Raw genomic sequence first — 14,867 nt, 5'->3', positions numbered from 1 at the left:
ATGAAAGTTCATCAGCAGCGCATGAAGTGCAAAACAACTAGACTTCCCGGGTCTAAAATTACCCAGATCTTTCACATGATTAGGCCCAAGCGTACCACAGACTTTCATGAACTGGTGGCCAACTTCCACTGGTGGAGCGGCTTACCTACAGTTACAGTTACCAACTGGTCCAATCAAAGTGTCCAGATTTCTCCAAAGTCATTAGTTCAAGGTCCACAAATTAATATATATATTATAAATTACCACATATTCAATTTCATTTCACAAAATGTAAACAACATGTTTGCTTAGAAAGCAAAGCAATAAAAAAATATTGCAAGAATAAACAGAAATGATACTTAAATATAACAGCTCTGTTTTGGAAATTCACTGTACTTAAAAATATATCATGTTTTTTTACAAACTTGACACCTTCACAAGTCACTGCCGGCAAATTTAGAATGGACCCGTGACCGACTTTTGGACCGCGACCTACCAGTTGGGAACCACAGTTCTAGACTTTTTTAATCTTGTTGGACCAGTCAGTGAAATTAAACCAAATCCTGAGCGAGAAGAAAATAATTTTGAGTGGTTGTGACACTCAAAATAAATAAAATAAAATAAAATAAAATAAAATGGTATGCAGTGATTGACTAACATCTCTTTGCCAATATAAGTCTGTGGGAAAAAGTCTTTTTGGACCAAATGGCATCATATGACAGACCTGGAAGTTGTAATTACAGTGTTTGGCCACAAAGAAAACTGGTTTCAAAGCTTAGTGCACTACCTGGGGGCCTGCTGGAAGATGACTGGCTTCCTGAGTGTAAACAGTTCATTCCAAGGTAGCAAATATTTTATGTGATCAAACACTAAAAAAACCCACAGTTATGAATAAAAGATGCTATTTATGCCAATACATGGTCCTGAATCCTACACACTGGACCTTTAAATAACTATTAAATCAGAGAATGGCTTCTAAGTTGCCTCAGTGTACCTGACTTGAACACCACATGTCATACTGCATTGACTTTTCATAACGTCTGTGGTGATTCGAAGCATTTATTGTATTATTTTGTTGATGGTAACATTTATTTGTTTATTTATTTTTTGTATGTGTATTCATGTGAAGCATAAAACAAGATAAGATACATTTCAAACTTATCTCTCATAATAAAGTGAAATAAAATCAAATCTGTGTGAGGCTCATTAGATAAATTTATCCAATATCTCTTTTAAAAAAAGAAACGATTAGAGAACAGTCCAATAAACTAATACATGGACTTGGTGTGAAAGAACTTGTCACAGATTTGTCTTGTGATCCTTTGAAGGAAGCCTGACCCTTAAGGTTGGAGACCTGGACTAAACTACCAAACTGTATTTAAATCTGTAATAAAGTCCTATTTGAAACCCAAAATACTGTTTATTTTTGAGTGTGTGGCATTTGCGGCTCCGCCCACTGCATCCACTGACCCTGGACCAGCTGCAGAGTTGTCTACTAAACAGCGTTTTTCACCTGACCCTGACACTTGGCTTAAACGTGACAGATATGTGTCTGACTTTTTTTTTTTTTTGCTTGCTTTACACCCTTTACCTTGTGTTGTCCTCCAGATAAGTCTTGATCCGTCCTGCCAGCCAAAGTTTAAAGACCACTTCCTTCTTTTCATCTTGTTTTTGAAATAAAAACAGCGACAGGCTGAACAATGTAATCATATGTAATCCAAAATATTCAACCATTTGACCTTTTTCATGAACTTAACCCAGTTTTTGAGAAAATGCCCCGCCCCACTGAACACAATCCTTATTTGCAGCATTCCCCATTTTGCAGCAGGGGCTGCACTTTTTTTCTCTCTCTCTGAAACTTGTTTTAAAGGAGAAAACATGATGGAGATGTATTTGATTTCTATAATTTTAGCAAGTATCCTCATAATACCGTTCGCAGTCAAAACTTTGTCCCCTTATCTTTGGATGGATCTTGTGTATTTTGGGGATCTGCTGCGGATTTTATTGAGGTTCGTGTCGAGGCGGAGAAAGAGACCTCTCTTCTTTGTTTTGGACCGTTTCATGGAGCAGACCGCTGCGCATCCAGACAAGCCCTTCATTGTGTTTGAAAATGAAAACTACTCGTACACATACACAGATAAGAGGAGCAACCAAACAGCCAACGCGCTGCAGGCTCACCCCGGATATAAAGCTGGGGACACCGTCGCGCTCTTCATGGGGAATGAGCCCGCCTTCATGTTTACCTGGCTGGCTTTGGCCAAATTAGGCTCTCCTGTGGCTCTTCTCAATCACAACATCCGCACCAAGTCTCTGTTGCACTGCTTTAACTGCTGCAAGGCCAAAGTCTTGATAGCAGCCTCGGGTGTGTATCTGTGTGCAAACATGTGTGTTCATGAGCAAAAGTTATATTTAAGGAAGATAGGCCTGCTTTTTAAAGGTGCTGCTGGCTGAAACAAGGCATTCAGATTAGATGCCAGTTTTGTTATGTCCAAAGGTTGAAGCTGTTTTAGAGCAAGTTAAAGGCTGTCAGTGCTGGATGGACCCATAGGCCCTACTTGAGTAAAAGTACAGATTTCTTACAAAAAACACTTTGGCAGAAGTTTAAGACACCTATCAAAACAGTGCTTGAGGAAGAGTATTGTATCTGATATTTACTGTACTTAAGTATTGATAGTAAAAGTAGAAGTAAATGCTGTTAATAGAAATCAGTCAGAATTCAGAGGATTATGAATTTCTTCTTTGAAACATACACCACCTTAAAAATGGAGCCTATAATACACTTGAAGAAAAACAAGGTCTGTTTTTGTTTGTTTGTTTTTTTTGTTTACAACTTGAAGGATTTAAAGATCAAAATCCAGATATCCTCTCCCTGTCATCCCAGCTTTTAACAGAGTCAGGGATGCAATGTGCACTGAAGTGTTTTCGTTGTCAAAACACTTCAGTGCACATAGTCATCATCTCCCGATCTAAATCCCGAATTTCAATGACTGTCTTCCAGCTTCTCACTAACGTAGTACTTATAAATTAAAGTAAAAGTTGCAAGGTTTTAGTTGACTTTTGCATTTTCTGTAAAGCTGCTAATGTCTCTTTAATAGTCTGAAATGAGTATGTAGTGGTTATGATTGTACTGCGTCCGTTTCCAGAGCTAAAGGAAGCAGTGGAGGATGTGCTGCCCTCACTGATGGAGCAGGGTGTCACCGTCCTCCTGATGACCAAAAACTGCAACACCCCTGGGATTGAGAGCTTCTCTGATAAAGTGGACAAGGCACCAGACACCCCGCTCCCTCGGTCCCTCAGATCACACATCACATTCAAAAGTCCTGCAGTTTATATTTACACCTCTGGGACTACAGGTATGTGGTAGTCGCTGATATTTTAGGTTCATGTGATAATCTGATCTCACAACAGTTTACCACAGACAGTTTTCAAGGTCAGTGTTGTTTGTGTCTTGCTGTATGTCAGGTCTCCCTAAAGCAGCCATGGTCAATCAGAACCGCCTCTTAACGGCACTGGTTGTTTTATCTTCAAATGGTGTAACGTCAAGTGATGTCATCTACCTCAACCTGCCTCTGTACCACACAGCTGGATTCATCATAGGCTTTATTGGCTCCATTGAGACAGGTGAGACCACTGAGATGTAAGAGCAGAGTGTAAAATAAAAGATGTGTAAGATTCCTTGCAGACAGATGAATGCTTACATCACTGAGCTCCCAAATTTCAGGTTGTTTTACATGTTTGATAATTGACTCTCGGGGGGGTCTCTGTGGGCTTCCTCCCACAGTCAAACCTCATTTGACTGTGGGAGATTACTTCATTTGTGACTTTAAACTGGTGGGAATGTGAGCATGAATTGTTGTCTGTCTTTATCAGTCATCTCTGTGGTCAGCAGTTCTGATCTGTTCAGGTTACAGGTAATGAATGAATGAACCCTATATCCACGTGAGCCTGATGGATTAAGGGTCTTGTAAATTAACATTGGGGGTCCTTGGAAAGTGCGTGAGCAGTAAAGGTTTGTTTAACAATAGCCAGGTGGGAAAACCTTTGTTGTGACTGGAAGGAAGGTGACCTTGTGAGATGTTGGCCTGTGTGTAATTTAACATAGGCCCTGTTTACGCCTGGTAAATGGGTTATTTGGGGTCTAAAAAATGTTGGGACCACAAATAACTAATTTGAGACATTTAGGATTTGTCTCCAGGTTTTCTGTAAACTTTGACTTATCTGTCTCATTGTGAAGAAGTAGAAAAATAACTGAACACAGTTAGTGTGTTGGTTTTAAGTCTCAGAGTCTGTGATTGTAAAAGCACTTTCAGCTGTCAGAGAAAACTTGAGGTCACATTGTTTACATACAGCACAGCTACACTCACAGATAACTGAGCCTCCTACCTGCCTGTCAAACAACCCATAAACCTTCTCTAAGTCCAGATCTGAGTTGAGTCCTGTAGGGATCAACAGATGTGAATTTGGGCAGCTGGTGGCTGCTCGCTCTGCAGAGGTTCAGCAGCTAACCAACGGAGCTTGGCCTTCAGCCACCGCTACAATTAACAAACTCCGCAAATCCATTCAAGAGCTCCACCTTCCACAGTAAGACATACACGCTCGCTTATTCATTGAATTCACTGAATTACAGATCACGACTCGGCTGCTGTTGCTCTGGTGTGATGTGTGTGAAATAATTGCAAGTCGTTCCCAGGCTCAACACATTTTACAAAAGACTTCAGTATCGTCAAAACATACATTTTTTTAAGCGTTTGTATTATCAAAAATCTATTTTGAGGTAATCAACTTCTTCTCTTTGTTGTGGAAAAAAGGCTGTTGATGAACATTTTTCGTCATAGTTTTTGTTAATGAATATGAATAATATGAACATTGATTCTAATTGCAGGTGTGTACTGACAGACTTAGAGCTGTTTTACGTTTAACATAGAAAGTCTGAAGCTGATAAGAGTCAGCCATCGGAGATACCTGGTTTCCACTGGACAACAATAATAGTTAACATACAATGAGTAGTCATTTTACTTCTGTACTATAAAGATAACAGAATGTCTAAATGCCATGTCTAAATTCTCATATATTTAGTTGTTTGAAAATTATTGATCTTTCATCATCCAGTAAAGGCTGCGATCCTTCACTGGCTTCCCACCTGCAAGCACTGACAAAGTATGTAGGTATTATTTGAACCTCAGATCCCTGCATTTGAAAGAAAGTAATAATATTATGCAGATTCATGACAGTGGCACCTTCATAAGTTTCTCAGATAAATACCTAATTATAAGGTTATGGCACTAAAAAACTTGTAAACCGAATTGAACTCGGCCTCCTTGCGCCTCCTTCTCTCTCTGGTTTTCTTGACCCTGTGGGAGACTAAATGAAAGACTCTTTTGTGCCTGTGAACCAGTAATCTGAACAGAGCCGTGTCAACCAAGACCAGATTACCTCTACTTTATAACCGCGTTTTTCTAAATAGGCTAAAGTTCACACAGCTATTATATGTCTGAGTAAGCAGCCTGAGTTACACACATCAGGAGATATCCAACACAGAACAATCGCCGTCCTGTTGCGCACTACATGCAGTTAGATGGAATACAGTTTAATATTGTTGGCAACAGTGTTTCTGGAATATTCAAGTCTTACATAAAGTGAAATAATTCATCTTTACTTCAATTCAAAGTGGAAATAACCAGGGATATTACTGTTATAATCATGCTATTTGCAGAATTATTATACCTCAACCTTAATGGTCAGTCATTTTAAAAATGTGGATAAACATCCCAAAATAATCATTATGCCTATGCTTAACCCTTTGAAACATGAGCCAATTGGCTTGATTTCTTTCAAAAACATAAAGGCAATGAGCAATGAAAGAAGCTACATGAAAATTAGTAAAAAACAACAACAAAAAAGAAGCAGAGAGAAGGTTTACAAAAAACCAATCAACATAACAAAAATGTCATGCTTAAAAATAATACTAATTCTGTAACATAATTTTAAATATTTGATTATGCTAATTATAAATATTGTTTTCCATAGCTTTTAACCCCCCCTAAGTTAAAACTTTGAACAGCAGAACTCACTGAATTGAAAGCCATAAAAATGAATGTGTTATCAAAATTTAATTTATCAATTTCTCTTTTTTGCTCTTATTTTGAAGGTTCAACTATCATTCTGAAGAGGAAGTTCTCGGCCTCTCAGTTTTGGGACGACTGCAGGAAACACAGTGTGACTGTTGTGCAGTACATTGGAGAGGTGATGCGTTACCTCTGTAGCACATCAAAGGTAAAATGATTTTCACTGTTCTTATCTTTTCACACAGTGGTGTTGCAGCCATGCAGTGCTGTAAAACTGAGCAGTATTTCAGTGTTCATGTTCATTGTAGTGATCATCGTTCAGGAGGTTTTTACCATGAGACGAATTATCCCCAGAGGTGTTGTTACAAATCAATATTTCTCCGATGCTGTTTGGCTTGTGGCAGACTGGCCTCTAGCTCAGCACCTGCTAATGTGTGCACACCTTTATTCTCTGATAACTTGAAATTAAGATGTTAATCAACAGATGTTCTTTCTCTACAAAACATATGGACCTGATGATTTAAACTGGTAAAACACTGAATAAAACAGTTTCACTTTAAAAAACAGTGACTTTCCAACACTGTCAGTCTCATCACAGAGGGAAGCTTACTACAGTGGCCCTATCTAGAGCCAGTGTTTAGTTCGGCCTTTCTGGGCAACTGTACAAACATGCCAATACTACATGGCATACTCCATGGACGAGGATGCGCTCCCTGTGTAGATATAACCAGCTCACCCTAAGGTTAAAAAAAAACAAAACACGTTTCTTATTTTCAAGTGACTAAATACTTAAGAAAACTTACTTAATATATTTGATATGTTCCCCTGTATCCTATACACTGGACCTTTAAGTTGCCGACTCTGTCCTTTAATTTACTAAATTGTTTTTATCCCACTTATTCCACATTTACCTCACTTTTTAGTCTTTGTAGTGTTAAAAAGTCTCTGCAGCTGCAGTGTCTTGATCATGTGACAGCTGAAACTGAAACACAAACCAGTGACATTTCCTTAGGGTTGGCAGGAGGTAAAGGTCACACCCCCTCTCAATCAGAGGACATATGAGGAACATTTGACTAGATAATACCTTTATATCAAGATTTCTTTTGGAAAGTTGTTAAAGATGTACTATGCAGGATTTTCCAAAAAACCCCAAAAAAAACAAAAAACAGGGTATAAACTCATATAGAAATGATCCCTCTTTATCATCATTTATGACCCATGAGAAGATTGTGGTGGTGTTTTCTTCTGCAGAGACTCTGCCCTCTGCCTTTCTTTTCTTTTTTTCTTCTTATTTTCTGTGTTTGGGATGTTATGGACATGTAATGGTACAGCGCTCAGGTGAGGTTGGGGCTTTAAAAAAAGGTAGCAACTGGGTGCTAAACGGTCAGCAGAAAGCATCCAAGAGGCACAGCACTGAAAAAAACGTAAATACAGCAAGGCGCAGTGGTTGGCTTTTACTTTCACTTTCGTTGTTTACAAACAATCTGGGTGTATCTTAGCTGGTCTTAATTTTTTTTACAGTATTTATAGTTTCCTTGTAGCATATCTTAGCATACTCTTATTCCTTTCATTTTGTAACTCTTTTTTGTGCTATTGTTGTGTTTTATATTGCTTGTTTTGGAGTTGCATATTTTGATTTTTGATTTTTTGTTCTTTGTTGTCTGTCTGTAACTTGTGCTGCTGCTTGTCTTGGCAAGGACACTCTTGAGAAAGAAATCTTAAAGTTTAAATTAAAAGGAAAATCCTGCATATTGTGCCTTAAGGGGCAACTTCAATGTATATAATTGTCATCTGTCATCTGAGTTTATGAAGGAGCTGTCATAAATAAACCGCCACACTTGATGCCACATATTTAAAAATATCCCTCCAATATGCGAACTGATTGACATGCTGCTGCAGCCCTATCCAGTAACCTTTATTTATTTATTAAAAGCCATTTTTAAAAACTTTTTTATTCATTTAACACAAAGACAATACATAGAACACACAACACAGAGAAGATATTTACAATAAAGCTCACATACTTATGATACTATTGGTCTTTTCATGTCTATATTCAACCTTACAAAGTACATATTTAATGGTGATATTCCATCCCAAAATGAACCAAACTTTAACGTTTAAAGTCAAATGAAGAAAACAACACATGCAAATGTATAGAAATATGTATGAAAAAACAGTACTAATAATAATGATAAAATAGAAACTAAATTTTAAAAAAAGAAAAAGGATAAACAAAAAGCAAAGCAAAAACCAAGAAAAAACACAAGAACAAAATAGGCATTGCCTATATTAAAGGAGATCATTTTACCTTTCCATTTTCAACTGTTACCTCGCTGTGATTTTTTCCATATTAAGCATGCCAATTTTTAGAGCAATTGCAACTCAAACAAGCTCACACTGGATCTTTGTGAACCACGCCTTCTTGCTACCATCGTAGTCAGTGTCATGCTCTTTTAATTGAGACAGCTGCTGAGACAGAGCACTGTGAACCGGCTGCAGCAGGCTAGTCAGAGATAACTTTCCAAATCTGTACATTCCCCCACCACAGCACAGCTGGCTTACCAAAATAGAAATCGTTAAATCTCAACTATCGGGTTCCAGCTCTCTGCGTCAGTATCTATTGAGGTCTGAACAGCATGCAACATTATGGATACATGTGAATCTTTAGGCTGCAGATATTATAAAGAGACGTTTGTAAAGTAGCATTGCACACCTTTCCGATCCTTTAAAGATGAGTCTGCTGTATTTAGGAGTACTGTAAACACTCTGCAGACATGTATGGCCATTCAGAGTATCTAATTGCATCACATGAAGTGCAGTCTCAATTTACTCCATGACCCTCTTCCAGTCTGTCTGTATCTGGTCACCACTAGGAATAGATGCTGGCCTTAACTTAGGAAGACCATATCAAGTAACTTGGCATACAAATTACCCTGTACTAGTGTGGGTGACATTTACTACAGTGAATTGTATTTCTTACACAGTATTTGTTTTGTTTTTAAAGAGACAAATATTCACATATTGTATGTTTGCGTGTGAACTGGTGTCTCATGTCAAATTTGTACATATAGGCATTACTTGATTACAGAGGATCTTAATTAATGGCTCCATTGAATGATAATGTCAATTCATTACAAAGCACATGACTTACAAATGCGTGTGTTTAACGGCAGTTCAGTCTCACACTGTTTTTAAAAATGCTGACAGGTGGTTTTTGGTAGCATACCCACTATTTCCTCTTTGTCTGGCCAGGTTTTACAGTTTAATTGAAGGTGGGAATGCAGAAATCTGGATTTAGAAGTTAAAAAAAGAAAAAAAGGTAGAATTTGAAAAAACACCCTCCCTCTGCAGCTCCCCCATCTCTGTCCTAAGTCCCTTTCATAAACAGCCATCAGGGACATGCACGTGCTTCATACAGTTACAGAGTGTTTTCCATACACTGATTTATCTGATCTTATTTCATTGCGGAGTTGCATTCAGCTCATTCAGAAGCTGGCAGCAGCGTGGGAGACGGACCTCTGGCTGACAGCAGTAACAGTTTGAATTAAGCCAACGCAAACCCCCCAGCGCCTGCTGTCTGCTGGGTCTTGTCTGTGTAAAGGCAGTAACAGAAAGTTTGCTGATCCAGTGGTGAATCGATGCTGTCTGGTCCTAGCTGCGGTTTGCACTTGCGGGATTTGGGTTGCTGAGTGGGTGACTGGAGCTGCTACATGCAAAGTGCACGGCACAGCAAAGTGGTCTTTAGCGACAGGGACTGCGGTGAAGGACACACTGTGATTCAAAGCACTGATAAAGGTTAGCTACATGAATGTGAACTTAAGATTCAGCCGTGAGCCTGCTGTTGCCAAAGCTGGAATAGCAACTTTCTCTGCAGGATTCTCTGTCATTGAATCATTCTTTCACCAAAGAGACGTGCACACATCTGCATTTGTAAAGCCTGAAAACAGAGCCAAGAGGAGTAGAAGTCCAGTGTTCTCTTAGACCACTTGAATGACAAGAAGAATGACAAAATATTTCTTTAGTACTTACAAAATGTTTAATCTTTTATTTATTTTATTTTTATTTGACAATTCAGAGAGAAAATGACAAGGACCATAAAGTAAGACTGGCCATTGGCAACGGAGTCAGAGCAGAGGTTTGGAGAGAATTTCTCAGTCGCTTTGGAAACATTCAAATCCGAGAGTTTTACGCCTCCACTGAGGGAAACGTGGGATTTGTCAACTACACAGGGAAAATCGGAGCAATTGGACGAGTTAACTTTTTTCATAAGGTGAGAATGAATTTAAAACAGACCTATATACTCTAAGTCTACTAATATCGTTCCTGCCATTGTTTGCAGCCAAATGAGTGTGTATGGAAAAGTCAGTATATATACATTTGTTGGAATCACACACAAATATTCACTGTAAAATCTGATCTCACTGAAAAAAAGAAGGCAACTGATAGCCTTGAAAAATGTAAATAAATGTAACCATTAGTCCTAATTTATTGGAACTTTATATCTAATAATTGAGTTTACTTAAAATTTTGTTATATTTAATTGATTTTGTGAAACTGTTGCAACTTAAAAATGATTAGTTTAACCAAATCAATCTTTTTAAGTTTTAGTGACTTCCAATAAACTGTACTATATATCTGTATTCTGCTGGTTGCAAACTAGTCAATCATATTTGTATTTTCTTAAACTTGTTAACAAAACAGAACTAGCAGATCTCCAAACTTCTTTGCTGGCAAAATCCTCTTTGTATTGATCAAGCTAAGTCAGACTAACTTGGTTTACTGAAGACACTCGGAAAGAACAAGGTAATTTCACTTGTCATTTTTAGGTTGTAAGTACTTCACACAGTTAAGTAAATGAGCTTTGAGTAAATTTAACAATTAGATATAAAGTTGTATTGTATTGTGTGTCAATAAATAATGTGGAAATAATGGGCAATAATATGTTTAATTTTGATGCTGGTGAATAATGTATTGGGCTCATAATGAATTACTGATGTCTGTACTTCCTCCTGCAGAGGCTGTTTCCCTTCGCTCTGATAAAGTATGACACTGAGCGGGATGAACCGATTCGGGATGCTGATGGTCTCTGTGTGAAGGCGCCCAAAGGTGAACAAACTCCTGTCTAAACTCTGGATCTTGCAGGAAGAAGTTTTTATCAACCAAATCAGAATGCAGGTGATGAGGTAGGTAGTCCATTGATAGACGATGGCAGTAAAAGACATGTTTCTCGGCTTGTTCTTTAAGGTGAGACGGGACTGCTGGTGTCAAAGATCACAGACATCGCCCCTTTTGTTGGGTATGCTCAGAACGAAGAACAAACGGAGAAGAAGAGACTTCGCAATGTTCTCAAGAAAGGAGATCTTTACTTCAACAGCGGAGACCTGATGAGGATCGACAAAGACAACTTCATTTACTTTGTGGATCGTGTAGGAGACACATTCAGGTACAGAGACGTGCCCTGATTTGATTTTTGAGCTTATATTCAGAATCACTGACCAAACATCACAAGGTAAAAGTCAGTTAAAGAATGTATTACATATCAATAATGTTTTAGTTTCTGTTGTTAAGCTCTTTCATAACTGGCCTGAAACAGGTTTAAGAAAGATTCTGCCTCTTTTAGTATATTTAGAAAGAAGAAAAAGTTTTTTATTGTGAATAAATTAAACACAAGGATGATATGTTTATTTCTCCTAATAATACGTTTGCAATAATTGCCGGACAACTTTCCCATCTTTCAGAGGCTGTACAGTGCTGGGTTTTGAAATGAGAGCGATGATAGGCCTACTGGTATGTGCAAGTAGAAAACCTGAGCAGTGTGGTACCAACCATGTCATGCTAGCTTTTCAGTAAGTGGGAGGAATAATTTAAAACTATGCCTTGATTGTTCAGTCTTGTATGTTATGCCCCAGGCTCCCTCAATGGTTTAGCGCAGCTTCCCAAACCTCTCCTTTGATTTCTACTTGTCCTGCATGTTTTAGGTATCTCCCTGCTGCAACACAGCTCAATTAAATGATCAGTCATTAAGCAGCTTCAGAAATTCATAACAAGTTGATCATTCGAATCAGCTGTATTGCTGCAGAGAGAGATCTAAAATGTGCAGGACAAGTGGTACTCAAGGAGAGATTTGGGAAACGCTGCTCCAGTGTGTAGGATTCAGTGGCATCTAGAGGTAAGATTGCAGAACTGAAACTTCCCCCATGTGCTAAGTACTGTATGTAGCTGAACATCTTACTTTTGGGTGAGTATAAGGTAATAAAACATAGTTAAGAATATTATATACATATAAAACAAAGCTGTGCAAACTTGTAGTTGTGTATCTAACATGAGTAACAGTTAGGTCTTTGTTTCCTCACATGCACCTGTAGACTAAATTGTAAATTTAAATTGTAAGTTTTTAAAAGAAATAAAATCTACATTGTATGTGAAGTTGCAAATTGTTTGAGCTCACAGGTGGAAAGGTGAAAATGTAGCCACAAACGAGGTGTCGGACATCCTGACAATCGGTGATTCTCTCAAAGAAGCCAATGTTTATGGAGTCCAAGTGCCAGGTGACGGTCATTTCCAAAGTACATTTTACCTGACGGCATGTTTTATAAGAATGTCCTGATTTCCACTTAGCAAAACACTGATAAGAGACATTGACTTGGATTGGTAAATAATTGCTTTGTCTTTTTTAATTTTGGTTGGCAATGCAGGGCATGAGGGACGTATAGGGATGGCAGCGGTCACTGTGAAGGAGGGTGCCCAGTTTGAAGGAAGTCGAGTATATAACCATGTGGTCAGCTACCTGCCTTCATATGCTCGACCTCGCTTTATCAGAATACAGGTATGTTACCTCACAGACACACACACAAACACACTCACACTGCATTTCATTTTTGAAAGAAACATCAGGTACAATAAAGTTAAGGCAGCCATGTAATCAAAAGCAGATGATATTTTGATGCTGTTTTGACTTTGAGTATTTTGTGCCGCTCAGAACGCCGTGGAGGTGACGGGGACTTTCAAGCAGATGAAGGTGAAGTTAGTGGAGCAGAGTTTCGATCCAGGACGTATCCAGGACCCTCTTTACATCCTCGATGACAGAGAGAAAAGTTACGTACCGCTAACAGCTCAGGTCTACAGCTCCATCATTTCAGGAAACATCAAACTATGAGGAGGCTCTAACTCTGCAGGACTTTCAGTCTGCCTACATTTTAATAGTCAACTTTCAGCTCAGTGACTGAACAAATATTTTTACTGATTTATTTGTGTGTTGCAAAACGACATGGAAGCATACACAACTTTCTTAAAACCAGCAGATGGAAAATCGAAAGTGTAGGGTTCATGTCGGTCAGCCTGCAGAGGGGAGGGAGTTTGATATTATATATAATATATTTTACTGGCATGTGATAATATAAATAGTATATTTACAAGCATGATGACTGCTTTCCAGTATAAGGACTGCTGCTTTTACTTTATTCAGGCTAATAATGGTGCTGAGAAGCGTTGCTATGTGTCTTTATAAACTTAAAGTGTAGTTTACTGAGATGCTTCTGATGGTTTTTATAAAGAACAAACTTTAAGATAGAGGCTATCGGCGACCCTCTCACAGGTAGTTTGTGATGTACCTAACAGAATACTTTGTTTATAAGAAAAGACATGAACAGCATGTAATAGCTTACAAAAATATAGGACAGACCCCAATGTGATTTTTAGATTTTAGATTTATGTGCCATTATCTGTAAATATGAATTACCTAAATTTTCTGAAAATTAAAGTAATTCTAGCATTAAAATCAGGATTTGTTTTCATGTACTGTAGGTCTTTTCTGATTTTAATCATACCAACACAAAGACAAATTTCAGATGTGACAGAAAAACCGCAAGGTGGAGACAAATGCACATGTAACCAAAGTCTCTGTCCTCAGCAGTGGTGGAAGAAGTATTCGAATCCTTTAAAGTAAAAGTAGTTATATCACCCTGTGAAAATACCCTATTACAAGTAAATGTCCTGCATTGGAAATGGTACTTAAGTATAACCAGGAAAATGTACTGAAAGTATTGGTAAAAGTACCCTATGCAGAAAAATCTAAAAAACAAACAAAACAATCCCCAAAATTCTAAATTGTTAAAAAAAAAGAAAGAAAAATAGAGAACATGTCTCAAACCTCAAAATTATAAAAAACTGAAAAAACATCCCCAAATTCAACTGACTGATTAATCAACTAATTGTTTCAACTGCACTTATAAAAACTATATTTCACTAATAAAAATCAACATATACTGTAACTTTTCTTATGTTTTTATGCAAAAAAAACCCCATCTTGATTTATAAAATAACTAAAGCTGTCAGATAAATGTAGTGAACTAAAGAGTAGTGGAGTAAAGTATAAAGTGACATAAGAAATGAAAGGCTCAAGTAAAGTACAAGTACCTCAAATTCATACTTAAGTACAGTACTTGAGTAAATGTACTTAGTTACAGTCCACCACTGGTCCTCAGTGTAGTTTAGTCTAGTACATTATGTTATGCATTATAGAAACCAGTGTGAATACACGAAAACTATATGAATGGTAAATGTTTTATTCCCCCTCCTGATTTCTTGCAGGGCGACCAACTGGAGCCCAAACCATGAAAAACAGGACAAAGACCAAAAGTAGACAGAAGTATGTGGACAGGGATGTTCATAGTTTGCCATGTATGCATTTGTAACTGACACCTGTTATGTACTGACATTTACAGCATGTTTATGCATGGTTGATTATTAGACAGTGGCCCCCTCGGTCACCGATACGCAAAGGGCGCCACCGACTCTGGTGCATCTTTTGTGGCTTTGTGC

At 38.0% G+C, this 14,867-nt stretch overlaps 1 protein-coding gene across 1 annotated transcript; it reads left to right on the top strand.

The window, feature by feature from the left end:
- Window positions 1-1,809: 1,809 nt before the first annotated feature.
- On the top strand, window positions 1,810-13,746 carry zgc:158482 (uncharacterized protein LOC100009650 homolog). Its single transcript, XM_042486742.1, has 10 exons — window positions 1,810-2,341; window positions 3,123-3,332; window positions 3,442-3,600; window positions 6,128-6,252; window positions 10,123-10,317; window positions 11,063-11,153; window positions 11,292-11,490; window positions 12,498-12,595; window positions 12,743-12,873; window positions 13,027-13,746. The coding sequence occupies exons 1-10, from the start codon at window positions 1,858-1,860 to the stop codon at window positions 13,201-13,203; spliced, it is 1,869 nt and encodes a 622-aa protein (XP_042342676.1). The 5' UTR covers window positions 1,810-1,857; the 3' UTR covers window positions 13,204-13,746.
- Window positions 13,747-14,867: the final 1,121 nt, after the last annotated feature.

The sequence above is a fragment of the Plectropomus leopardus genome, chromosome 1 (genome assembly GCF_008729295.1).
Source record: "Plectropomus leopardus isolate mb chromosome 1, YSFRI_Pleo_2.0, whole genome shotgun sequence".
NCBI classification, from domain to species: Eukaryota; Metazoa; Chordata; class Actinopteri; order Perciformes; family Serranidae; genus Plectropomus; species Plectropomus leopardus.
The sequence above is the reverse complement of the archived record's forward strand: the minus strand, read 5'-3'. Positions and strand labels throughout refer to the sequence as shown.